Below are 25,470 nucleotides of genomic sequence, written 5' to 3'. Positions count from 1 at the left end.
ACACGTTGAGAATACATCCTGGATTCGGTTTATTCTTCACATGATTGATAAAATATAAATGACATAGATTTCTTCATTTCACATTTACAAAAATGTACTTAAAGTGTTGATCATCTCACTTAGATTTTCTGTAAATTACTTCACATATAAAATTCACTTCATTTAGACGCCACTTCATTATTTGATACAAACAACACTGAAGTACAAAAAGTGCTCGGCACAGTGCCCTGTGTTGTACAAACATTATTTCTATTCATCACAGATTATTAAGTCCAAGTGGTGAGCTGTCCGGGTTCTGTCTGAAGGCTAAACAGATTTTAACACTTTTGGTATAAAGGGATTTTAAAACATGTAGCGATACCTAGTGCAAGACTTGCTTAAAAAACAAACATAAAAACAAACATACAGAAATGTCACGAGTTACAATCAGGATTACTTCAATGACGAGTCTAAGATGTCTCAGGTCTGTTTGATGTTGCAGGTTGGTTTGTGGGTGTTATTGGTTTTGCGTTTCTGGATATCCTATGATTCAATATTTATGCATAGGACATCCTGCCAAGGTAATTGGCAGGGACGTATCCCTTCTGTCCGTTAGCCTCGGCTAACCACCAGTCCTTGTTGCCGCCCAGGTCAGAGAACTGGAGGATGCGAACATGCTGGTACTCCTGCAAGGTCAGCTCCTGGTCACAGCGTGCTTGAAATGCATAAACGGCATAAAACTGTGGAAAGAGGCAGAAAGTTACATAGATGTAATCGGGTGCAAAAATAATCCTAATGCTTAAAATGTTGAATGGTAATAGTAAAGTGCTTTTTTGTTTTGTTAGTTTTAGTGAAAACAAACTTGACAGACCTTTTTTTTTTATTTTTTTTTTTTCATTATACATTTCTTATCCTATTCAAAATCTACAAAGCAGACGTTCACATCATGTACCATGTGCTGAATCCAGCAGGTGGCACTGTTTATCAGCTTTTAGATGAGAGAAACAGTCACAGCCAGTTTTTTTTGTTTTTTTTTAATGGTTGAATCTATTGACCATGTCAGTATTTCCTGTTGTGAGACCTATGGTGGCGTGCAGTAAGAAGATTAGAGGCACGTTAGTCAAAGCAGATGAAGACATGACATGACCTTGATGGTTTTCTCAAGTTCTCACCCCAATACTTTTCACAACAATCTAGAAAGAGCACCGTTACTCAATCTATCACATCTCGGAGACACAAGAAAGCCTTTTGGAAGTGCAGTAAAAGCGGCGTTGCTTGACAGGATGAATTGATTATATTTAATGGTGTATAATTGGTTTTTTTACATTTAGATGAAGTTGACATTGCAAACATGTTCACTGCACTTGCTCACATGCACATTTGGCATGTACTTCTAAAGCTGGTATGTCTTTCTATCCACCCCCCCCCCCCCCCCCCAATCCCCAACCCTGCAGAATATGTCAATGTTCAACATAGTATAAGAAACACACACCTGCTGAGTGTCACCATCCACTGATTCCTCTACTTCTTCTGGACTCTCGTGCTCCCCCTGTAGCCCTGAGAGGGTCGAGCTGCTGTCAGTGTTGTTTAGGTTGAAGCTGCGCAGACTGCTGCTGCCACTGCCTGACACAAACAGGCTGATGTCGTCAAAGTCCTCGTCCACCATAACAGGCTGCTGCTGCTGCTGCTGCTGCTGCGGCTGCTGCTCTCTGACCATCTGGCCTGCCCGCATGGAGTCCCTCAGAGGGTTGTACTGCTTCAGGAATGTGGAGTACACGTAGCCCTGTGTACCTACGCGTGACACAGAAGGACAGTTTGTGAAAATGTCAGACAGCTGAGTCCATTTTTAAAGGATGGCTTTTGCCAAATTGAATTGCTTTTTAATTCCACTTGTTTTCTTGTGTTATTAAGCAATGCAGATAGTTTTGGGATCAGCATATTTTAATGTCTTACACTTATGGTATAATTAAACTCTTGTTGGTGTTGCTCCAAACACTTAAATAATGAAGTAAGAAATCATCACAGATATTCTTTTTGGTAAAAAATGTCTAAGTTCTTCTTGATAGTCCTCAAAACATATTGTCCACCAATGGGTTATTCTAGACTAGAGTCTATTGGGGTCCCAGGCAAAAAATAATCAGGGGACCCTCCAAGCAACACTATATCTACCTTCGTTCCAACACTCTTCACTCCCAGACAGATCATTCCTCTTCCTTTTTCTTCAGTGATTTTCATTGACAGACTTTGGTTTTCACAGGAGTAATGCATGAGATGCGAAGCAGGGCAATAAGAGAGTGGTGTCAGATGTGGCCCCTTTAAAGGTTGTCAGTCTTCTGCAGCCCCCTATTGGCCTGGGGATCTAAGCAGTTGCTGGCCTTCCATCAAAAGTCCATTCATATGTCTTTGGATGAGACAAGTCAGTGGAAGACAACAACACTGGGAGATTCTGTTTTTTCAATTGAGTGAGCTGGCCCTTTAAATCTTTAAGTCTCAAAGAAAGGCAATGTCTCCTTCATAAAACATTTACCTGAGTCACTCAAAAAGCAGCTTCATGAACGTAAATAGGCATCATCTCTGGACTAAAGAAAGGGACTACATGTCTTGTATTAAATGACTTGAACCATGAGTCCGAGCAGACTTAAAGCCATACAAGTAACAAAGCCATGTGTAAATATGAGCCAGTGTTGATATCAACTGCAGAATGAACAACAACGTCCTGGGAATGTATGTCATCCCAGAGGAAAAGTCTGTGAAGATTATACTGTGCACACCAAAACACATACACACTTTTTTTTTTTTGCTAGAGCTCATAAAAAAATAAGTTGTTATTGCAGAGTATAGAGAGGCGTGCAAACAGGCAGTGTCTCCACGTCCTTGTTTCGGAGGCAAATACCCGTAGGGAGAAGCTTTGTACTCTAAGTAACACTGCTTACAGCGTGCAGTGGTTTGTTCCAAACAAGATATCAGGAACTCCGTAGCCTCTGCGAAGCGTGGAGGGGAGATGGAGACAGGCTATGTTGGCCTTGTTGTCAGGCAACCATCTCCAGAGGCAGGCGAAAAAAAAAATTCAGCAACCATGACATCACAAGAGCTCCTGGGACTGATTCTTGTGTGTTGACTCGACGGTGAAGGAAAGTTAAGTTTGGTGCGTCTATACAGCCTCAGTCTTCTAACAAATGCAGGTGTATTTAGTGAGGAATGTGCAATAAAGGAGAGCTATACCTGCAGATGATCTATTGTGATAACATAATTCACCTCGTGTGTCTTAACTGAAAGCACCCTGACACGCACACACACACACACTTGCCTCCAGTGTGAACCAGCCAGCGGCTGCTGCTGCCCAGTGGGTCTGTGTCCTCCAGCAGGGCTACCAGCTCCCCCTCCAGCAGACTGAGGTCCTGCTCTTGGCAGCCATTACACTTCCTCTTCAGCTGATACAGACGGCTAAGTGGGTGTTCTGCCAGCAGCCGGGCGCGCTGCTCCTCGGTTTGATGTTGCACCTCTGGCATCTGGAGGACGACAAAGCAAAAAAATGGTTAGTGGAAGTGTGTGAAGTGGGTCTGGTGTGTGGGAACATTTTATAGGTGGTGTACATTTATGTATGACAAACATAGATATACAGTACAATAGCATTCTCAGGAGAGTCCTGGTGCAGCTTTGCCAAGTTTAAATCACAGTGTCTGTGTCAGTGTCTGCCTTTGATGGCTTGGTCGCTTTGAATTGGTTTAAAGGTTTTAAAATACTCTGAGGAAACGATGTGACCTCGAGTCAAAGAGCTATTTACTCAACCAACCTGGAATTGGAAACAGATTTCAGGGTATAATTTTGTCTTTAGTCAATTTAAGTTTCCAGACTGAGGTTTGCAGCTGTTAACTAGCTTTCTATTTCTTTTCTTTTTTTCCAGGTTCATTGTTTTATACCAAAATACCTATACAATCTTTACGTGTAAACCCTATTACAATACGTATAATATGATACCAAACAGTACCATACACTTTATCCATTAGGGAAATTTGTCTTGGACTCCAGTCCTAGCAGTGTGCTTCTACGGCCAAAAATGTGACACTGATTCTAATAGACATGTCCTCTATACTCTAAATTATTTTTTTGAAGTTCTTACCGCTGTTTTCTTGTCTCGTTGTCGCTCAAAGCTGACTTTGCGCTCCATCAGTTTCTGAGCATTATCCTTCACAAAAGCAAGATTGTTGAGCTTCTCCATGATGCTGTTCTGTACTTCAGCAATGTTAGACAAAGGAGCCTGCAAAGATAAAAATAGAACTTTCTAGTTTCAATATCAAAAAGACTAAAAATAGACTGTGTCTAATAATGTGATGCATGTCTGGGAGTCTCACTGGTAACTGCTGCACAGAGGGGGCTCCCAGTAGTATTTTTTCCATCAGCCCTCTGAGCAAGGCCACTAAATAAACCACACAGTTGGTGAGGATAGCATAGGCGGCCATGTTGAACCTCTGCAACTCCTCCAATAGGAGGGCATTAAGAGCTTCGTAGTCCCTCTTGGCGGGACCAGACGGGTCTTCTGACACCAGTGAGGGAGAGGAAGAAGAGGAAGATGGAGAGGAGGAGGATGAAAAAGAAGAAGAGCGTTCCAGGCGACTGCAGTAATCTAGCAATTTGTCGTAACGCTTCTGGATGAGCTTCTGTGGGGCTGTGAACATGCCGTGCAGGGAGAGGAGGGGGGCGAGGACCAGGCGCTCCAGGCTGACTTTCTGAGAGAAGACAGGAGAAACAGAAAAGATGCACCTTAACATGAACCTTAAACGCATGAAATCAACAACAGAGGTGATGCAGCTTCATTTGCATGCAAACAAATGAGAGTAATATTGCTCCGCTCACAAAAAGGCTGAAGCACACAAACAGATTTGTGCTATTATATCAAAATGTGATCAATTTAATTGAGTCATCAAATACATAAAGTCACCTTTTTGTTATTTGATTAAACTGTTACAAGCTTCCATCTGTTGCTTACTGTGAGGATTTAATTACAGCAGACAGAGTTGAATCCCTCATAATTAATACAAATGCATCTAATTTTCTTTTCTTCTCAGGGCTCATGCATCCACACTTTTTTTTGGAAGACAGACTTCAATCAAAAGCTGATATATGAGACTCTTATTTTTCAAGGTGTGGTTATTTCAGTGCATTAACAGAGAGAGGAGTGTAAGAGAGAGCAGAGTTATTTGAGGAGCTACTAGGAAGGTTAGAGGCATAGAAGAGAATGAATGCAACGGACAGAAGACTGGAAGCTACTGGCAAAGCAATGGATGACTCAAGGCTGGAGGGTAAACGTGTTGTCATGTAGGAGCAGGAAAGACAAAAGCCTCATGGAGGAGAGTAGTAAAACCTTGACAGCAAAGCTGTTTTTACTCCCTAAAACAGCATACTAGTGCAAAAGCAGCCACACTTACAAAGTGCTTATAGGGGTCGTTTCCATTACTGTGCGATGAGCCATTTGAGCCATTTTTGTTTGGATCCTTGACAATATTCTCCATGTCGTCCACATTCTGAACAGCTACAGAGACCATCTCCTGCAAAATCAGACGTTAAAAAAGGCCCATAAAGATGACCAAAATGAAAACAGCAACACTCACAATAGCAGGAAACAGTAATATACACTTACCTGAATATGCTGCAGGTAACATTGAACGTTCTTGACCAGCAGCCTCACAGCCTTCTCCAGACTCCTAAACAGCTTCTCTTCTCTATCAAATGCTTCATCCCTCACCTAAAGACAAAAAAAAGAATTATTGCAAAATGTAAAAAATAAATGATGACAAAAAAATGAAGATAAAAGCAGCTATGAATTTCAGTAAGAGTAGATTTAACTTCTTTGTTTTTGTTTGTTACCCATTTATTTACCTGTGGCTCAACTCCAGTGAGTATCTTAAGATAGCCAGCGAATCTGTCTCCCTTCTTCCGGATGGAGTGGATATTGAACTTGTGTAGTTTTCCCCTCAAAGTGCCTTCATCTTCCACTCGCTTATACTTCATAACTGAGAGTGAAGAATATGAAAAAAAGGAGACATAATTATCAATCTATAGGTTATAATAACATAGATAGACAGCATATATGAATGAAACAGAGAACTACACATTTTATTAATAGACAGCACTGATAAACTAACAAAATCCTTTATGTTTGAAAAGGTGGAGAAAGAAATACGTAGTAAAGAGAAAAAAAAGTAATACAGCTTATAAATATAAAGTTATATATTTTATTTAGGCCCACGTGATAAAGTTTGCGTTGTTATTTAGATGCTTCCATATAGAAAATGTTCTTCACTAAAATCATGTTTTTTTTTATTAACAGACTGTAATATTTGTATTCACGTAATGACGTAATGACGTCTCCGCGGCGCGAATAACAATGACGTTTACCTGTGCTGCGTTAAGGGTTGGCACGTGGCCTTGAATGAATTGTTTGTTTGTATAGTGTAAACGTAACTTTTCACGAGTTACAGATATCATATCGAGCTTGTTAAATTGTTTATCGACAGAGAATGGGCATTTAAGTTTGTTAAGCTAGTAAACGAGACAAACATGAACTGCACAATCCAGCAATGGGAACACATTCATGTTAACACTTTTTTTGTAATCACGTGGAGAATATGGAGGCGACGACCGTCTGAAAAATGGCATTATTACTGTAAGTACATGCATCAGACTCGTTAGCAGATAGCAGAAAGTATGCTAAGTTACCCGTTTGTGCTAGGCTTATAGCTAAAACAAACAAGGGGCTGGCTACGAGCAAGCAGGAGTAGCTAATTTAGTGCTGACTGTCTCCATTATAAAGTAAGATACATCATTATCAAAAAACATTTAACTCAAGAAGTACTTTATAAATCCACAGTGGAGTTGTTGTTTGTGGTTGTTTAAGCTGTTCAAAGTCATTACCACTGGCACAACAATCCTGCCCCCTCCACATCTCCCTCCAGCCCCTACTGTTTTTTATTTTTATTTTTTTAATGTTTTTGGTGTCAATGAAATGTCACCTATATCCTTGCGCCTCTTGAACTCGTTGATGTTGACATTGATGATCCTGGCAGCAGTGTAGGCCTCCTGCAGAGGCTGATAGTCAGGGTGGCTTTCAGGTGTCGCCTGCCACAGCTCCCTGAGGAGGAGCGGGTACTTCATAACCCTCTGGACCGGTTTGATGATCAGTGAACCCATGTCCAGCAAGTTTGGTTTCCCCCTGTTTCAAATGATTGTGTAAGACAGCGGCCTATTATCAAAAACTCATATTCAGCAAGCATGGCCACAAAAACAAACAAAACCTGAGAATTCAACACAAAAACAAACTATTTTTTTCTATTTAGTTAAAAAAAAATCAAAGGTTGCTACTTACTCTTGATCGTAGATTTTCCTGTGATTAAAAACGAAAGAAAAAAACAATCACCATAAAGATAAGCATGTGCTTTAAAACATGAGGGAAGTTACATGTTATGAATGCTTTCTGTAGAATTCAGAGGAAGTGACATGACTTACTTCAGGGCCAGTACACAGGTGGTGAAATGTTGCTTTATTTCGTCCTCTTTCTCGTAGGATTTGAGTGACGTGTGTGCATCGTCATGATGGTAACAGTAAATCTTATAGACATCTTCTATAGCTGCCTTGGCCTGGATGAATACATCTCCTATAGACATGATATACTTTGTCACGCATCAAACCGGAAGCCATGAATGGCAACAGATAATAAAACTGGACTGGAGTTAAAATGGCATTTACCTATAACGACAGCTTCTGGGTCAGGGTCCGCCATGGCCTCGTGCAGTCTGTGAAGGAGCGCTGCGGATACCTCACACACTGTCTCCATGTTGGTGAACAACCTGTCCACATCCACTGCCTACAGCGAAAGTTAAGGATATGTCTCAGTAAAAGCCATCTGAATGAGAATTAAAGTAGCCTGAGTTTCTCTTTAGGGGTTACAGTGCAAGCTGTAAACGTGTCCTAAAAGGACACTGGGCACTTTCAGAGTAGAGTGAAGGTACAGAAGAGGCAGAGCAACTTCAGTCACATAGGAAGTGAAGTTGAGGGGACGTTAACTCGAGGGGACTGAAGGAGAAAATCTAGATTTTCAGTTTTTAAAATCCTTATTTTCTACAAATACGATTTAATGATAAAATCGATTAAGCACCAAGCACTGAGGAGAAATTGACTTACTGTAAGTTTTCTGTGAATGAACTGTTAACTTGTTGCTTTTTTCTGTTGTAGCCTTTTAAGACAAGTCTATGTTTAGACATCTCCCATATTTAGCCTGCGCAGAGGCTTCGTTCTTGAACCTGAGAAGTTTGTACCTGCACATTTCGCAGAGGCTGGACCACCTCCCTGATGCACAGCTCCAGATCGAGGAGGAAGTCTTTCTCAGTCTGCACCAGCTCCTGAATCACCTTTGCCCTGCGCTTCATCTTCCTCAATCGGATCTCCTCTGGGTCCAGCGCTGGCGAGGGCGGCGGCGTGGACAGGTCATGTGGTGTCATTTTCTCTGAGAAATCGATGACAATGTCGAATCATTAGAAAATGAGCACCGGCTCAGGTGTGGATTTTAGTTGGCCAGTCACGTTTTTGTTTTTCTGTGGAACTCACAGGTGTTTGTGAAAAGAGTCATGAAGGTAATTCGAGTACATAGACAAGTGATGATGATTCGAGAGCGACTACATTTGCTTTAAATCTCCAATTTCAAAATAACTTCTTTTGCCAGCATTTGAAGCTATTTGCTGCAGATATGCATTTTCGAAAATCGCTGGTAAACATCCAGGCCTGGTGGGTTTCTGCACGCTTGGAGAAACCTACATCTCCTCTAACATATTCAGCTGACGCCCGAGCAGCCATTCAGATCACCATATTTCACGGTAATCTAATTACTTTGACAGAAGCGCCAAAAGGCCTCACTTAACATGCCAGTCAGGCTTGCTTCTTCTTTTTTTTTTATTGCTCTGCTACCTAATCACTCTCTGGCTGCTCTTTGCTTTGCATGGCAGGCGAGAGTGTCTGTTCACTGAAGAGGGATGCTTCCTTTGCCGCCTAATCGACGCTTCACACCGCTTCCTTCTCTGGCGGGGCAGACGAGGAGGGGAGGCAGAGCTGCGAGTCCCGTGTCAGGTTACGGAACTAATCGTGCTGCTGATGTAATGCTTCAGCGTGCTCGGGCATTCCATCTGCTCAGACGTGTGTGTGTGTGTGTGTGTGTGTGTGTGTGTGTGTGTGTGTGTGTGTGTGTGTGTGTGTTTTGAGGGATCAGAATGATAAACACACACAGAGACACTCGCGACATCACACACAAACAAACATTCGCACAGGATTACATACAAACACACATTGATGTATACACATACGGACAACTTTACCACACCCACCTCTGCTAGTAATCTCACCAGGCACACACACACACACACACAGAGAGAGCATGTAAAACAGATCAAGTTCAGCAAGGTCAAAGTATACCAAATAATACCAAAGCATTCTGAGTTTCTATGCAGGTAGCTCTCCAGCTGTAGTTACAGTATTGATGATTGGCCTTGCTTTAACCCTTAACCTCACCCTTTGATTTTGGTACTGGAGAAAAACAGGGTGACAGTTTGCTGAGGCTTTAATTGCACCTAAAGGAAACATTACTAGCGCTACAGTAACATTCAGCTGTCTCTCGCTGAAGCTGAGCACACTGGCCCATGTGTTTCCAGCCGGCGTGCGTTACCGTCATGAATGAGAACATTGTGCAGATTTTGTTCACACATGGCTGACTGCAGCAAAGATCGGATCCTTTCCTGCTTGCAAACCAACCCTGCTTTCATTTACACTGGAGACGATTCTTCCATCCTGAGATACAAGATTTGAATGAACACCCGCAAAAGGTGAATCATCTCCTCCTGGTTTGAACAAAGTAGTTTTTAACCTGGGAGTATGGGCGACGTGATACTTGATCTGTGTGGCCACGAGTCTGTTCCTTCAGCAGTTTTTGATTCACTTGTCAATGCCTGATAATACACAGACACAATCTGTGCACTGAGTCTGGTGAAGCTTTGGAATCATCCCCCCCAACATCTTCCCCGAACATTTGACACTATGGCTACATACAGAGGTAGACTTTAGTGTTAATGGTGTTTTAGAGAAGTGTCAGTGTCATGTTTCAAAGTATATCCAAGTGTCACGTGGGTCTTTCAGTACAAAGTCTTAATGAGAGAAGTTATTTAAAGATTCTCATTGTCACTTTAAATACTTAGTAAAAGTTTGAAACTGGCCTGACAGATCTTTTCTTTCTGGCATATTCTCAGAGATTGAAAAAAAAAAAGAAAAGAAAAGGTTTTTAAGCCTGGTGAGTGTCGCCAGCAGATTTCGAAGCTGTGCTGATTCCTTCTTTTTGTTAACATTTCATTTGGTGAGTTATGGTTAAAGGCACAGGAGTTCCCATGAAAGCGGATACAGGGCTTTTCACTGTGCAGCTCACTGAAAGTGATCCCAACAGGCGGCCTGCGACCGAACACAAGGCTCGGTGGATCATGTGTCGCATTGAAGAAAAACGATGCGTTTGTCTTTTTCACCCAGCGAAAAATCCCTCAGAAGCAAAGTGTCTTTATCGTCACAAGGACAACCAAATGAAAACACACTTGATGCTTCAGAAGCAATAGATTAAAAATAGATGATTACATATAATATACTGAACAATGTACAACTCTGCTATTGTATTGTTTAGTGGATATAGTGTGTTGAGGAAGTCTGAATTATTCAACGTTTTCTCCTCTTAAAAGGTTATCTGAAACAAAAAAAAACAGACGTGCCAAAATTTGTATTGATTGAGCTAAGTCCAAGGAATATTTGCCTTCCCTTTGCTCCGTTACGTAAGTGTTGTACTAGTAAATGATTGCCTGTTTTATATATGTACTGAAAATAGATGCACACAATTGTTGTCCTGTAGTCATGGCTCTGAGGCTCGACCAACCTGTCTGACAAGCAGATGAGAAGTGATTGTCGAGCACAGGCTCACATGTTTCCTCTTTCGATGAAGTCATCGCTCCTGTCAATATTTGCAATGGTAATACCACAGTAAATATGTAATACTGCTAGTCAGGTGTGAGGCTGAAGTCAAACGGGGGGGTGGGAGGGGATTGGTTTACTGAAAACACAACGTTGTTTTTTTTGACAACTCCGCCTGTCATGATGCAGGCCGAAGAAAACAGAAAGTACAAGGACATGGAGAGAGTCTCTATTGCAAGTAAACAAAAAGGCTGCTGACACAAGTGTGTGTGTGTGTGAGAGAGAAAGCTTTCTTATCAGTTCAGCACCAATTGATCAGTAAGGCTTTAATTGTCTGTTTTAACCCAGGCTCCACTCATTCAGTCCAGATCATGGGTCGCATTCACAGTAAAGGAAACAAGTGGCACAGGAAATCCTTCATGCTTCACTCTTTCATAGTTCCCCATGCTGACACAGTGATGTAAGCCCTTTTGCCTGAAGTGCAGCATTCCGAGTCACTGACTGCACTCTAAGGACAGGTGAGGCAAGTTTTAAAAAGAAAAAATGTGGATGTGTGTGTGTGTGTGTGTGTGTGTGTGTGAAAAGAATAGATGTGCAGGAGTAATGAGGCAGCATAAAGCTGGATTAAGGTTCTCTTATTTATTTTATTTTTTTTAAACACAGCACACACCTTCTGACTGATTCTTTCTCTCTGGGTCAAACACTGCAGATGACCCAAATTAAGATTTATTATAAAACAATCGGTCTCAAAAAGTGACAGACGTTCCCCTGAAATGGAATCTTTGAATGATTATCGACACTCTTTCCTTGAGGCCTTGTTTACCAGCTGCTCTGGAACACTGTAAAGCCACTCCTCTGCGCCTGAGTTTGGAGCACAGTTTGCATATGTGGCTTCATCCCTGTGGGAATATCTCCTGCTCAACACATAGTAACACAACAGGTGCCCGGTATCCAGAGCCATCGAGTTGTGCACACTCTAGGTATGTGTGTGGAGAATTGTTGCCCTCCAGCCTTACATTCTGCTCTACAGTCCCCTCTCTGCTGGATGTATTCATTTTGAGTTCTGCTAGAAAGTGTATTATCAGGAAGTTTGCATTGTAAATAGTTGAGAGAGATCTTTTAGACGAGAGTGTTGGCTCACGTGTGCATAGATTGTTGCCATAGTTTTGACCCCTGGAGAGGTCATTAGCTGTTCGGCGTACCTTTAAGTTTAGCGCTGTACTCCGTCTTGTCAGACTGACTCCTCCTCACCAGCGTCCCCAGGTTGACGTCCCCTTTGGCCTTGTCATCGGCTACAATAGTGTCCGTCTTTCTCCTCTCCAGGTATCGCAGGAACACCGGCCGGTTCCTCCTCTTGATCACTTTGTCCTTCTCTTTTTCCTTCTCCTTCTCACTCCCGCAGGCCTCGTTCGGATCCATGGCAAAGGCCGTCAGCGCTCAGGTGCTTACAGGCCAAACGAAGGGGAGAGAAAAGGGGAAGAGAGAGAGAGAGAGAGCCTGGGAAGTGCAACAGGTGTAATTTCCACTGTGCACTGACTGCCTGCTCAGGTAATCTAGCCCCTCCCCTTGTCGACCTGTCATGAGAGCTGTGTGGACACGCCTCTCTTCTCTTCTGCTGCCCTTTATTCTTCTCCAGGGAGAGAAAGTGATGAGAAGTACTTTCCCTCCTTTGTTGGAGTAAGTATAGAACAACACATTTCTGCAAGTTTTTCGGGCTCATAATGAAACTTAATATCCTTTGAATAAAATCCACATAGTGTTCACAGAGGACTGTCATGATGTGGCTTATATTTAAAGGGAAGTATTTATGTAAATTGGCTGGGTGCTGTAAATCACACAAGGAAGTTTTTGTTTCTTTAGATAGGGATAAATTAACTTGAAAAACAACATTTAAATACATGTCTGGTTGTTCACCACAAGTCAAGTTGTAATTAGCTGAAGGCCTGTACTGGGGGCCTTTTACCTCAGAAGCTTTATTTTCTAACAGTCTACATCACCAACTGTGCAAAGACTCCGTTCTTACCCCACACTGCTGCATTTAAGTCTGTGTGATGACTGTGTCAGGGTTTTAGTCAAATGTGGATCTGGAACAACAGAGGTTGTATTTTAGATTTAAACCATGAAAAAATCCTCCTGTTGTTTCTATTGTGATGTTCAAATTATTTCCTGAGTATTGTCTCAACCCACAACTTGACACTGAAATCTGGTCAGGCAGGTAATTCATCAACACGCAACAATGATTTCTGCTCATTGCAACCAGATACTGCAGAACAATAAATGGATGCATTTCCTCCCCATTGAAGCGCAGGTAGTGATGGCTCCCATTGTGTCTTTTAGATCACTCTGCTGTGTCCTCATACCACACCTGTTTAACTTTATATTAGACTAGAGAGTTGCTCGTGACTCACTTTTATCAGGTCACAAGACTCTGTGTCATTAGTCTCACAAGTTTCCCTGTTAACATCTTTGTCCTCATCATCGCTCAGGAAAAAAAAAAAAACCCCGAGAACACAAACTGCGTTAAACAAGCAGAGATAAATTGTGTTCAAACATATCAGACGTCAATGACAGCAGCATTGCGTAATCAAGTGAACTTTGAAAAGTAAACCGTGCTGAATTTCATGATCTATACAAACATGCAAGTGGGTACACAATCTTATCTCCTGTTCATTGTTTTGGCCCGAAAGGGCCCCATGTGACATCATTTAAGTCAGGGCAGGCCTCGTTGTAACCTGCTGAACGGGAAATGTGCTCCCTTCTTAATGATCTTCAATCAACAATTATTCTATTCAAGTGAAATTATTTTCAATTAGAATTCAGGTATTTAAATTTGACAGAAAGGCACAGACGTCCTTTAAAAATGTCCTCGGACAGCTTGCAAGTTCTAGCTCGAGCCACAGAATGAATCAGTCAAAATAGTTAACCATTAATTGTATGATAATCAACTACTCCCCCGTGTGCCTCTAAATTAAAAAGGAAAAAGTCATAAAAATGCCCTGTAGGTGGTGCAGCATTATTAAATTATCTACCGGAGGCTCAATGGCAGGAAAAATTCTTCACAAATGCCACACTGGTGCATGAACTGTACTCTGCCGAAGCATACCGCTTCCAAGCATGCCATCGCCAAGGAAGAGTACCTTGCTCAAGCACAGATTGGAGCGCTCACAGTAGTCAAACAAACTGGACTTTAGGGGTGAAGTGTGAAGTGTGCTCAGGCACGGTTCGGATTGACTGGTGGGAGGGCGCCCTTAGACTGTAACACCGGGAAGATTGCAGTCGTAACTGGGGGATAAAAATCAAACTACAAATAAATTAAAGAAAGAGGCTTTTCGTTCTTATCACACTAATGACGCGGACAGTTGTCTGTCATTGGTGGTCTTGACTCGTCTTGATTTAAAATCCGGAGTCCGCCCAGTCTGAATCTGAAATAAGGCCAAGAAAAAATGCTTTTGATTCCAAGACGAGACCTTTAAAGGACCAATTTCAAGTACTACACCACTACCACACGCCTGTTCAGTTATTATTGTTTTCCCTTATTCTTTCAAACAGTATGAGACAACCTCTGACCTTATTCCACATAAAACACAAAGAATAAAAAAATACACAAGTCTGACATGCACTATTTATTATAAGCACGTTTTTAAAAGACTTTATTCACCTACATAATGTTAAACAATCAAACTCGAGATTTTTTCAAAAATGAAGTCATAAAAAGCGGATTTAAACAGAACTTTACTTCAAACCTTGTTAGGTTGGACAAAGCATCAAAATGACGCTTTTTAAAAAAAATTTTTTGAAGGAAACTGTTAACCGCCGTCTGTTGAGGAAAACATTATTGCCTGAGACTGGGTTTAGCAGACTTTTACTGCTGGCCACTTGGGCTCCATGAGTGTGTGGGGGGGGGGAATCGTGGTTGAATGTTTTGGTTCTGGTCACTTGGACATTAATTGAAGGAAGGGACATGCTTTTTTGGGGGAAACGCACAGATTGTCTGAAATGTGCAGAGGTTAGTCGTGATTGAATAAACATTGTACTCCTCTTTGAAGTTTACAATGACCAAGATCATTTTCTTTTACTATCAAGTCATAGTACTTTGACCTTGACCAATACTATGGTCCTGTTTACAGAAACACAAAGTGTATTGTGCCAGCAAAATCAAAGCCCCTTAGCAACTGTACCAAAGACAGGTATGCTCCATTAGATTTTGATAACGCAGCGTGTTTTATGGCTGGTGATGTGTCATTTGTTTTAACAGTGACCAACCTATACAACAGTCAAAGAGACACTTTAAAGTGGCTGGGTTGGGTGTTTGTTCAATGCACAATGGATACATGTGGACTTTGATCTCATGATGTATTGTAGAGTGATTCAGAACAAAATCCATTAACTTCAGGTTGTAAAAAAAAACAAAGCAAGGGGACATTCATGTGGTTTTATTGTTCTGAAGAACAAGGTCAAGGTTTCGCAGATGAGAGTAGATAGTAGTTACTAGATCGTGTTCATAAGCTTAATATTAGCACTGTGGCTCATGTTACTTGTTATACAGAAAAGACTAAAAAAAAATACCATGTCAGCTTCTGCAAGGAAAGGCAGACATTTAAACAAAATAGCAGCTTTAAAACAAACAAAAATGATATTCTCTTAATTATTGATCTTAAGTCTTATATTCAGTTGGAACAGAGACCACGTTCTTAACTTCATGAAATAAAAATAAATTAGTCATTATAATTACACAGTATTGGCTAGGTGGCACCAGAGCTCCTTTCAAAGGCTCTGGGTGGCACTGTAACAAAAATACTACACAAATGATATAAGTGAGCATGTGATCTAAGTGTTGTGAACATGGATGAACGTTCATAAAGGTAAAATGGAAAGCAGTAGCTACCAGTAACACGGATTTTACCACAATAAGGCTGTTTAAAAAAGGTCTGGGTGCTTTCTATAAAGTACAATGTACGAACTACGAACATTAAGTGTCGGTTTTTTTTATGTATTCAGTATTTTGAATACCTTACTGTTCCTGTTTTTTGTCATAATGACCTAGGCTGTTACCTAGTATTGTGTTAAAAAAAAAAAAACAGGTAGATTGTTTGTAAAAGTAATGTATCCTTCTATATTTAGTTGTTTGGTTGGGTTTCACTTTTAACCTGTGATTACGTTTAGGCTTATCATGTTTAAGCCATATTTGTCCACAAGAAGCACTTTTTATTGCAGCATAACTAAACCATGGAGGCTTTTATTTTGAAACCCTGTGAACGGGTAACCCGGCGCCATGGCGGTGTTCATTGTCGTTAGCTTTACACTTCCCTGGTGTGCGCAGCGTGTGTTTGTGTGTGTGTGTGACAGAAGCAGGAACAGAGAGGAGGAGAAGAAGAAGAGTCTCACGATGAGTCCACCTCTGCTTCGCTCTTCATTGGGCTGCTTGGTGACCATTTTCGGCTCGTGCTCTGCTTCTCGAAACAAACTCGTGACACAAGCAGCAGCCGCGCCTCGTCTGTTGTATTTCAGAAAAAACATGCACTATCAAACGGAGGAGAGAGGACACCCACATTCTCCCGACTACCGGATATATTTTAGTAAGTTAAGCCTGGACAGCATGGGATAAACCATGCGCGTTTCCCCCTGCATGTTGTGGACTAACGGGGTAGTTATACGTGACTAAGCTCGACCACCAGGTCAAGGTAAACGTTTGACCTTTGAGTTTCAAGCCAGGTGTTGTCTTGATAAGTATCCCCCTTACCACTCATTGTTGGCTAAGAGTCACATTTCACAGTCACATAGGCACATTTCTACGCCCTAGTTTCTTGCAGGTTGAAACGGTTCATAAGCAAAAAGCTAGGATAACGATTGTATGCGATATCCTCACGTTTACTTCCTGTTGGCTTGTCACGTGGACAACAGCTAATCATGAGCAGTGTTATAAAGAGGCACACCTGTATTCTGTTACATGCATCCACACATACGGTTTGTCTATTCTATCAGGTAATGTTGCAGATAATATTTAACTAAACTACAACTATGTCCGTCACAATGGAGACATTTCTTTCATCTCAGCACTTCTAGAGAATCTAACCTGTATTAAATTATATTGGGTAAAGTGTCTGTGTTTTGGTAATGACTACTGTTTCAGTTGTATTTTATGCAAACAAAAAGTTTGTTTTTGCAAGAATGAACTTAAACCTGTGAAAAAAAACCTTTAACATAAGTGATAATTTTAAGTTAACCTCCTTAGGTTATTGTAAAGAGAGCCTTAATAATGAGTTGTATTTGCTAAATATTAATCATAGCTTTAAGTTTATAATGTTTTGATAATTTTGTGTAAAATTATATAGTCTGGAAACTATCAACTTGAGCTTATTTCTGCTTGTAGTGACATTGTTGTCGTGTTTATATACAGTGTTGTTTCTAACAATGTTTTTTTTTCTTAGAAACAAAAGAGGGGAAATATATCTCACCATTTCATGACATTCCACTGCTCGCAGAGAAGGAAAAGGTAATTGCGCTTGTACATAGCTTTTTCTTCCACCTGGTACTTATTGTTTATTTTATTGTATTTTATTTTTTTTTCGTAATTTCTTTACTTGTGTACTGTGTTTTTAAGCAACGTTAACAACCAAATTTCCCTCTAGGATTAATGAAGTAATACTGATTCTTTCATGCTTGAAGTTGTTGCTTGTTGCTTATAAATGTTACAGTAAGTTCCTCCCTTTAGTTAACAGCAGTAATTAAATTAATAGTGTCCTTTTTTCTCTCAACAGGACAATGGCGTGCCAGCTAAAAAGCTGAAACGGAATGAGAGTGAGGTACCAGATTCAAACATGTCATCATGTTTAGGTGGTTTTAAACTTTCAACCAAGCATGTACTCTCTTCAGCTCTGTCTTGATCTTCCAGCTGCTTTTTAACATGGTGGTAGAGGTGCCTCGGTGGTCCAATGCTAAAATGGAGGTAGGAGGCTCTTCGTATCAGTGTGATATAATGATTACATTCATTCATTACATGATTCATACTACGACTGCTATTACAGCTGTCGTGAAGGCTGAGATGCATGTTAAAGAATATGCAAAGTTAAATTCAGTGATAATATGTGCGTTTGTGTTTTTAAAGGTTTATTTTGGGGCTTGTTGTGCTTTTAATTTAGGGATAGGCAGTGGATAGAGTCAGAAGTAGGGTTGAGGAATGATATGAAGGCAACGAGCCACAGGTCGGTTTAGAACCTAGACCGACCACTTGGATGTTCATGTCTTCTATACATGGGGCCCACAAACCACCCACTAGTGCACAGGTGACCCTGTGATAAGCTAAGGCTGTCAGTGGTATTCACACTAAATAAATGAAGTATGCTCGAAGACTGGAAAATGGACATCTCATTACATTCACAATTGCCTCATTTCTCAGATTGCAACAAAGGAACCGCTTAACCCGATCAAACAAGATATTAAGAAAGGAAAGCTTCGGTATGTTGCAAACATATTTCCCCATAAAGGCTACATTTGGAATTATGGGGCTATTCCACAGGTGAGGTAACATGTGAACCTAAGTGAATAATTATTCTTATAATGAAATGTTATGATTACATCCATCATCCTGAGGCTGAATTTTGATCTTAGTCTATGGAATAATGCAGCATATAGAACCCTTACTGTCTTATTTTATTTTAAACAACAGCAATTCTTTGTAATCTAAAGCATAGTTTTCTTGATTTCATCTATATACAATGTATATGTTATATTTGCCAGGTAGTTGTAATTTTGTCAAGAGCCTTTATATTACTTGCATGCTTTTGACCTGTTCCTTGGAAAAGACATGGGAGGACCCGAACCACACGGATGAAGAGACAAAGTGTTGCGGTGATAACGATCCAATAGACGTTTGTGAGATCGGCAGCCTGGTAAGACTCCTAGACATGTATGACAACTGCATCATTTGAAGTGTGTTTGAACACTTCATGTAGACTTTTTGGTTGATTGACTCTTAAATGGTGTCCATTCATCAGGTGTGCTCTCCAGGTCAAGTCATCCAAGTAAAAGTGCTTGGCATTCTGGCTATGATTGACGAGGGAGAAATGGACTGGAAAGTCATTGCTATCAATGCTGAGGACGCAGATGCCATGAACCTAAATAGTGGGTGTTTTTGCTTGGAGAGTATATTGTCATTTATCATCTAGAAAGTGCCTAACAAGAATCCAGTTTCTACCATGAAGAAATATGTCAAGTAATCCTGTCTTAATGAAAATCATAGAAATAAGTATTTTGGCATGACTGTGATCCGGACAAAATAAAAGCCTAAATAATTACAGAAATTATTCAGAATGCAATCTGCTGAAACGCAGAAGCAGCGTTTTTATTGTCAACATTGTTTTGTTTACATTCAACATTTCTCTTCAACACATTGTGTGTATCCCAAAGACCCTAGAGATATAGAGATATACCGGTATATAATTTTTTGTTTTGCCTTGTACTAGATTTGTAAAATAACCTTTTTTTCTCTGATATGAAACCTTTGAAATTTTTGTGTTGAAAGTAATTTGTTTTATACAAGTCTTTAAAGGTTAATTCATATTTACACTGTATAATCTCTGCATAATAGTTGCACCATTCTTTAGTAGATAAAACAATGTCAAAACACATTTTTCAATTTGAGGAATACCTAACACCAAGTGTAATGAAATTTAGATTAACATTTTATTCATTACAAGTAAATGTCTCCATTGTTCTTATTCTGTTGACTGTTTTTGTGATCCTCAGACTTAGAGGATGTTCGCAAGAGTCGGCCTGGTCATTTAGAGGCCACTGTCGACTGGTTTAGGAAATATAAGGTGCCTGATGGAAAGCCTGAGAACCAATTTGGATTTAATGGCCAATTCAAAGACAAGGTACTGAGACCTTTAGGGCACCAAATACAGTACATGCATGTAACAAGAAAGTTTGTCTTGTTTAAGTTGCTTGATTTTGCAGTTTGAGAGTCTAAAACTGAATAAGCCTACGTACTTTGCTCTTTGATAATAGTTTTTTTCTTTCTGATGTCCTTTTCTTAGGACTTTGCAGTTAAGATCATTAAGTCCACACATGAGCACTGGAGGGCACTAGTGCAGAAGAAGACAAATGGTGCAGGGATTGACTGGTAAGTTGTTGGAGGCAAAAAATAAACTATAAATCGTGTGTGTGTGTGTGTAAAACATCCCACTAACTTATTTTCTTATTTGTTCAGCAAAAACACCTGCTGCTGCGAGAGTCCCTTCAATTGTAGTTCAGAAGAGGCCAGAGGTCTGGTCCAATCGGTAGGAACTTCCACATAGGGATGTTTTCACGACAGTCATAGCAGACACAAGATAGCAACTGAAACGGTTTGGGTCAGTGCTGGTGATTAACATGGATTGTCATTTTTGTCATCCAAGGCTCCTACATTTGGCAGCACGCACCCTGTATCTCCAGAGGGTAAGTACTCAAAAAAATCACTGCACAAGATGTTGTGTATTAGCTGTGCTACATATTGTGATGCTTACAATGTTTTTGCATATCTCTCATTATACAGTGGACAAATGGTACTTTGTGTGAAGGCCTAAAGACATAATGGAAACCAACAAAACTCCTTCAGCATATGAGGCAATAGCATTTTCTGCGCACAGCTGGACTTACATTTTGGTAAGGACTCCTCAGCTGTATGTAGTGCCATCTGTGTTCTCCGCCCAAGAACTAAAACAATGTGCTAATACCTAGTACATTGTCCATATGAATCCAGAGATTGGTTTTATGTATCTTGTGTTGACGACCAAATTCATTTATTGTTGATAACATTAATTTAAGGTTAAGTGGTCAACCCTCAAAAACTGCTCACCTCTTTTCTAAATTGGAAAAATGTTGTTCGTGTTAATGTTATTCTGGGGCCCATGTTCAGGTCAACTCTTGTTTAACATTAATGCTTGTGTTAATATGCCTATGATTTGCCTTTTGAGGCTGTAATAAGTATAACCTTGCAATAAGAAAAGACATTTTGTAAAAAAACAAAAATAAGACATTATGGGTAATAAAAAAATAAATGTGTGAACGTGAAACGGTCTCTATGCAATTCGATTTGTGTTTTCACATTTAAAACTATAGCATGTGTTCAATAATCATGTGAAATTGTATATTATCAACTTGGAGAAACAAGTCAAATTGCTTTAAATAAATATACATTTTATTAAAAAAAAAACACCCACATCTCAGCAAGATCAGGAATGATATAATAAACAGCTTTCAAATAAACTGCAGTCAGTACATTACAATACTTACAGTATTAATATCCATCCTTAAATCCTTTTTTGTAGCAAACCAAACTTCAGGAGAACAAGGGAAGCCTTAAAAAAAATAACAGGGAAAAGTTGATCTTTTCTTTTATACCTTTAGTGTCCAACTGCAAAGACCAAGTATGTATCAACTGCTAGCTGAACCTCTTGAGCTGAGCACATGTAGTGCATTAGTTTAGCCCAGAAAGTCATTCAAGTAATGTTGACTCACTCAGAAACACACACAGCATCTTCAAGTATGGCTATGCTTTTAAACCCGCTATATCTTAGATATCTCTCCATTCTCAGCCACAACCTGCTACTGTTGCTGGGTTCTGTACAACAACATTTGACATTTTTTGTAGATTTATCTTACAAAGCTGTAACAGTTTTTAAAAAAAAAACCTAGAACCTTTAATGTCTGCGTGAGGAGCACACTTTAACTGTAAACATAGCTGTGAAAGTTAGCACATGTTGACAAAAGACTTCCTGTATTATCTAACCATGATCATTCTTAAAACCTGAAGGAGACAGAAGGATGGTTGAATATGTGATGAGAATTGCTGATAAAGGTGCTGTGGGTCAATTTTACAGAACAAAAAGAACTTATATCAACATAAAAGAATGAATTGTATTCCTGCAACACAGGTTCTTGGTATGTACAATGTGACATTTTTTTTAAACACATTTACAATTTAGTTAAATAAAATGTTTTGTAGTTCTTTATTACATATTTATTTTTAGCAACAAAGAAATGAAGTGCTATCAGAAACTGAAAATGTTATGAAGGGTTGGGAAGAATACTACAACATGACAATGGTTCAATTATACATTGCATTAATTCATTCAAATGGGGGGAGGAATTAAGTCATTTTACAATTGCTTAGTGGTTATAAATAAATTTAACAATAAACAGGCACAAACATGTGCAACTATTTAAATCACTGCCCTGTTCTTGCTGTATACCAAAAGCAAATGCATTGCTTTTTATCTAGTTATCATAGTTTCCCTTTAGTCTACTCAGTGCATATATGTTCAATCTACGTTTAAAGTTAACCACTTTCTAGTGGCTAAAATTAAGGTATAATTTTGAGGGACTGTTTAATTTTTTCCTCTCAAAAGTTTTGTCTGTTTAGAGTAAAGACAACAATTGGATTCAGGATACAATGGCAAGTATCTGAGTAAGAAAATAACAAGATGAATACAGACAGTTAAGATGTAAAAGAAAACTGAAATTGACATTAAAAGTGTCCCTGATTTTGCAGTAACATCAAAGATTTAAGTTCAGGTAATACTTTCTATGGTGTGTTCAGAAAGTAAGAAATGAACTTTTATATCTGTTGGTGGCCTGAAGTAAAGCTGTACTTAACACTTTAAAAGTAATACAAGAAGGAAAAAAAATCTTTTATCCTATTGCCAAAATAGTTTGAGGTATATGACAGGTCCGTACTGTACATTATTTAAAAGTCTTCTCATTGCCTAAAGAGTCTCACATTGTACATCTCTAACAGGTTGTTTAGCACCTCATGATGATATGAAATCAGTTGAAACCCCAAGAATTACATGAAATAGGCTGTTAGCATTCTTTACAACACAAAATCAACAACAGTAATTCCAAAATGGAAATTAACTTACTGTACAAATCTCATCTGTTTATCTTACACTTAGATTGCAATAATTATAGACCCTACAGCAAGCTAGATGCGCCCTGAAACTGACGCTGAGCTTACCCTGTTTTATGTTCCTCAGTGTTTGAAAAGCACATTATCTAAGCACCACAGACATTAAACTACATGAATTATTCACAGTCCAGGTTTGTTCATTAAACCTTAGGTAAGGAACATTAAAACAGTGGCTAACAACATAGTGAGCCTTGAAAAACTAAATCAACACCACTGTCTTATTTTTTCTTAAAATGTTAAAAATTAACCATTACAAAGGCTCAATGTACAGTATAAATGACATAAGAAATTGAGAGAGAACCTACTGAGAAGCACCAATATTAATATTTGATAAAAAGTTTTTGCATGAACACAAAACAGTTTCACCGATTGCTCATACAACCCTCTGCCATAAATTAATTAACTGACATTAAGAAATGAATTACTCTATGTACAGATACAGTTAAACCAGCTCTTATAATTTAACAGTATTGTCAAAGAATTTAACTGTCATTATTAAAAGTGCTTACAGAAACACTGACTTGTCAAACATTTAGATGCTGACGATTTAACAGTAGAATGATGTTTTCAGTGTCTTGTTGTGGCAAGTAAATGAGGGTCAATCATAGAGTTGTTGTATTGTAAAGGCATTATTTTCAAAAGAAATAAATGTTTATATGAACTAATTTTAGCACCTTGAATGTTGTCCTTCACACAGTCAGTGTCATGTGCCTTGATGGCATCTCCAAAATGTAAAAAAAATAAAGCCACCAAAAATGAAACTTTGTTTCTATTAAAAATAGGTCCATATGTATCAGACTGAAAGCACCAGAGATTTATTGTTAGCATGAAATTGCAAAAGTTGACAAGATAAAGCTTGATTGTTAAAAAGGTGAAAGACCTGATGTAATAGATTTTCTATTGTGTCGCCCATCTGATCACAGGTTTCTATGCAATACTGTGGGTAACAATGCAGATAGAAAGGAGTGTTTGGAAAAGGCCAGTGGTGCTTGTGGTCTTTTTGTCATCAAACCTTCAATTATTTCGTCTTCATAAATATTTACTACACAAACTGATTGTAAGGCCCTGTGACCTTAGTAAAGGCGTATGGAGATGAACTGACATAGGTGTTTGTTGTGCGTGACAATGACCCCTCCAGAAGTGCCTGGATAAAACGTTTGTAAGGAGGTGTTCCGGTGGTTTCTGATGACTCCACATGCTCTCGTTTCACCCCTTTCTTGCTACTCTTGCTAGGTGTGCCCTCACCCCCATTCCTCTCTGCATCTTCTTCCTTCTCTCGAGCCTTTTCTGCCATCTTGGCTTCCCATAGTGACAAGCCATGCTTGGCCTCATTCATATTTTTGTGCTGGTAAAAGACCAAGGAAATGCGTGTTGGATGATTGCGGTCAGGATTTTTTACAGGCGTTGTGGCATGGAGCTCCCGTTTTGCACACTCTATGAGGACTGAGCCATGTGTCGGTGCCACTGCCACACCGCCAATGTCAGGGTCCAAGAAATTGTGCTCATTGTCTGACCATATCTCAGGCTTTTGTGGGGTTGTAGGTGGTGTTCCAGGCTCTGGCTTAATACCATTACGCAGACCTAACCCTGACTGGGTTTCAGGGTTTAAACTCCCACCGCCTAATTGAGCAGAAAGCATTTGTGGGTGGGGCGCAACCATCTCTGTTTTGATTTGCATATGGAAAGGATCTTTGCCCGGGGGTAAGATTTGAGGGCTCTGAGATAGGTACGGATTTGGGTATCCCCCTAACTGGTTGCCATTGCTTACTGCAGCTGTAATGTCTCGACCTCCATGGGTTGAGTGTGCCCTTGAGAAGTGATCCATTAACTGAGGGTCTGAGGCTCCATTAGGACCAAACTGTGGAAAAGATCTCATGTGGTGTACTGGCCTCATGCCACAGGTATTGTAACCATTGACCTGTAAAGGTTGCTCACCATACCTTGGCGGGTAATTGACCTCATAACGTTGATGTACACCATACTGCTGCTCCGTGTAAAGGGCTGGCCGCTGTTGCCGATACATATCAAGGTGCTTTGGGTTTGAAGCATAATATGGATGGTAATTGTCAAGGGGCATTCCTCCATTACATTGATATCCTGGGTATGGACGATTTGATCCATTAATGTAGGAGTTTGGTACATGGAGCGGGGAAGGGTAAGGGCTTGCTGGTGTTTGTGGCTGAGGGGGATACATGCTTCCTGGCTTGGAAGTGCTTGGAAAAGCCCCAGGCTGGTTGGGGTACCTGGGGTAGTTGGGTGTGTTTCTTGAGCCAGGATAAGGTGGAAGAACACTCTGGTGCTGTAGTTGCTGATGATGGACCCCAAGGGGGTATGTTGGTTGACCTGGCTGCAGAGTGGCTCCGACAGCACCTGGATTAATACCTTGAAAACAAGACCACCAAAAGATGAGGTACAGGCAGAAGCAGAAATTCACTCAAATCTACAAACATGTCTTAAATTCCTTCCTCATTGTCAAAAGATTGCACTTTTGTTTCTTCCAATTAATTTAGTTAGAAATATATCTGAAAAAAGAGAGGATATATTCGAGATACACAACC

At 40.0% G+C, this 25,470-nt stretch overlaps 3 protein-coding genes across 4 annotated transcripts in view; 1 reads left to right on the top strand and 2 right to left on the bottom strand.

Annotated features, from left to right (window-relative positions):
* Positions 1-5: 5 nt before the first annotated feature.
* arhgef38 (Rho guanine nucleotide exchange factor (GEF) 38) lies at positions 6-12,384 on the bottom strand (the record flags this gene model as incomplete). Its single annotated transcript, XM_079337166.1, has 14 exons — positions 6-719; positions 1,472-1,770; positions 3,287-3,488; positions 4,100-4,237; positions 4,332-4,706; positions 5,406-5,525; positions 5,618-5,722; positions 5,857-5,990; positions 6,990-7,189; positions 7,343-7,360; positions 7,483-7,630; positions 7,723-7,840; positions 8,292-8,479; positions 12,168-12,384. The coding sequence occupies 14 exons, from the start codon at positions 12,382-12,384 to the stop codon at positions 537-539; spliced, it is 2,445 nt and encodes an 814-aa protein (XP_079193292.1). The 3' UTR covers positions 6-536.
* Positions 12,385-12,544: 160 nt separating this feature from the next.
* On the top strand, positions 12,545-21,017 carry ppa2 (inorganic pyrophosphatase 2; the record flags this gene model as incomplete). 2 transcript variants are annotated; one of them, XM_079337171.1, is made up of 13 exons in its annotated part: positions 12,545-12,642; positions 16,318-16,541; positions 17,394-17,458; positions 17,724-17,768; positions 17,858-17,911; positions 18,362-18,481; positions 18,768-18,854; positions 18,960-19,086; positions 19,711-19,838; positions 20,001-20,086; positions 20,174-20,243; positions 20,361-20,400; positions 20,498-21,017. In XM_079337171.1, the coding sequence occupies 13 exons, from the start codon at positions 12,545-12,547 to the stop codon at positions 20,518-20,520; spliced, it is 1,167 nt and encodes a 388-aa protein (XP_079193297.1). In that variant the 3' UTR covers positions 20,521-21,017. The 2 variants fall into 2 exon arrangements, with proteins under 2 accessions (XP_079193297.1, XP_079193298.1); XM_079337172.1 differs by lacking the exon at positions 12,545-12,642.
* Positions 21,018-21,124: 107 nt separating this feature from the next.
* The window catches only part of tet2 (tet methylcytosine dioxygenase 2), a 28,768-nt gene continuing 24,422 nt past the window's right edge, over positions 21,125-25,470 (bottom strand). The window contains exon 10 of the mRNA XM_079337164.1: positions 21,125-25,294. Coding sequence (XP_079193290.1) covers positions 23,955-25,294 — 1,340 coding nt within the window. The 3' untranslated portion in view covers positions 21,125-23,954. The remainder of the gene's footprint in view (positions 25,295-25,470) is intronic.

The sequence above is a fragment of the Symphodus melops genome (assembly GCF_947650265.1).
Source record: "Symphodus melops genome assembly, chromosome: 2".
In the NCBI taxonomy this organism is placed as follows: domain Eukaryota; kingdom Metazoa; phylum Chordata; class Actinopteri; order Labriformes; family Labridae; genus Symphodus; species Symphodus melops.
This window is presented reverse-complemented; position numbering and strand designations above follow the sequence as displayed.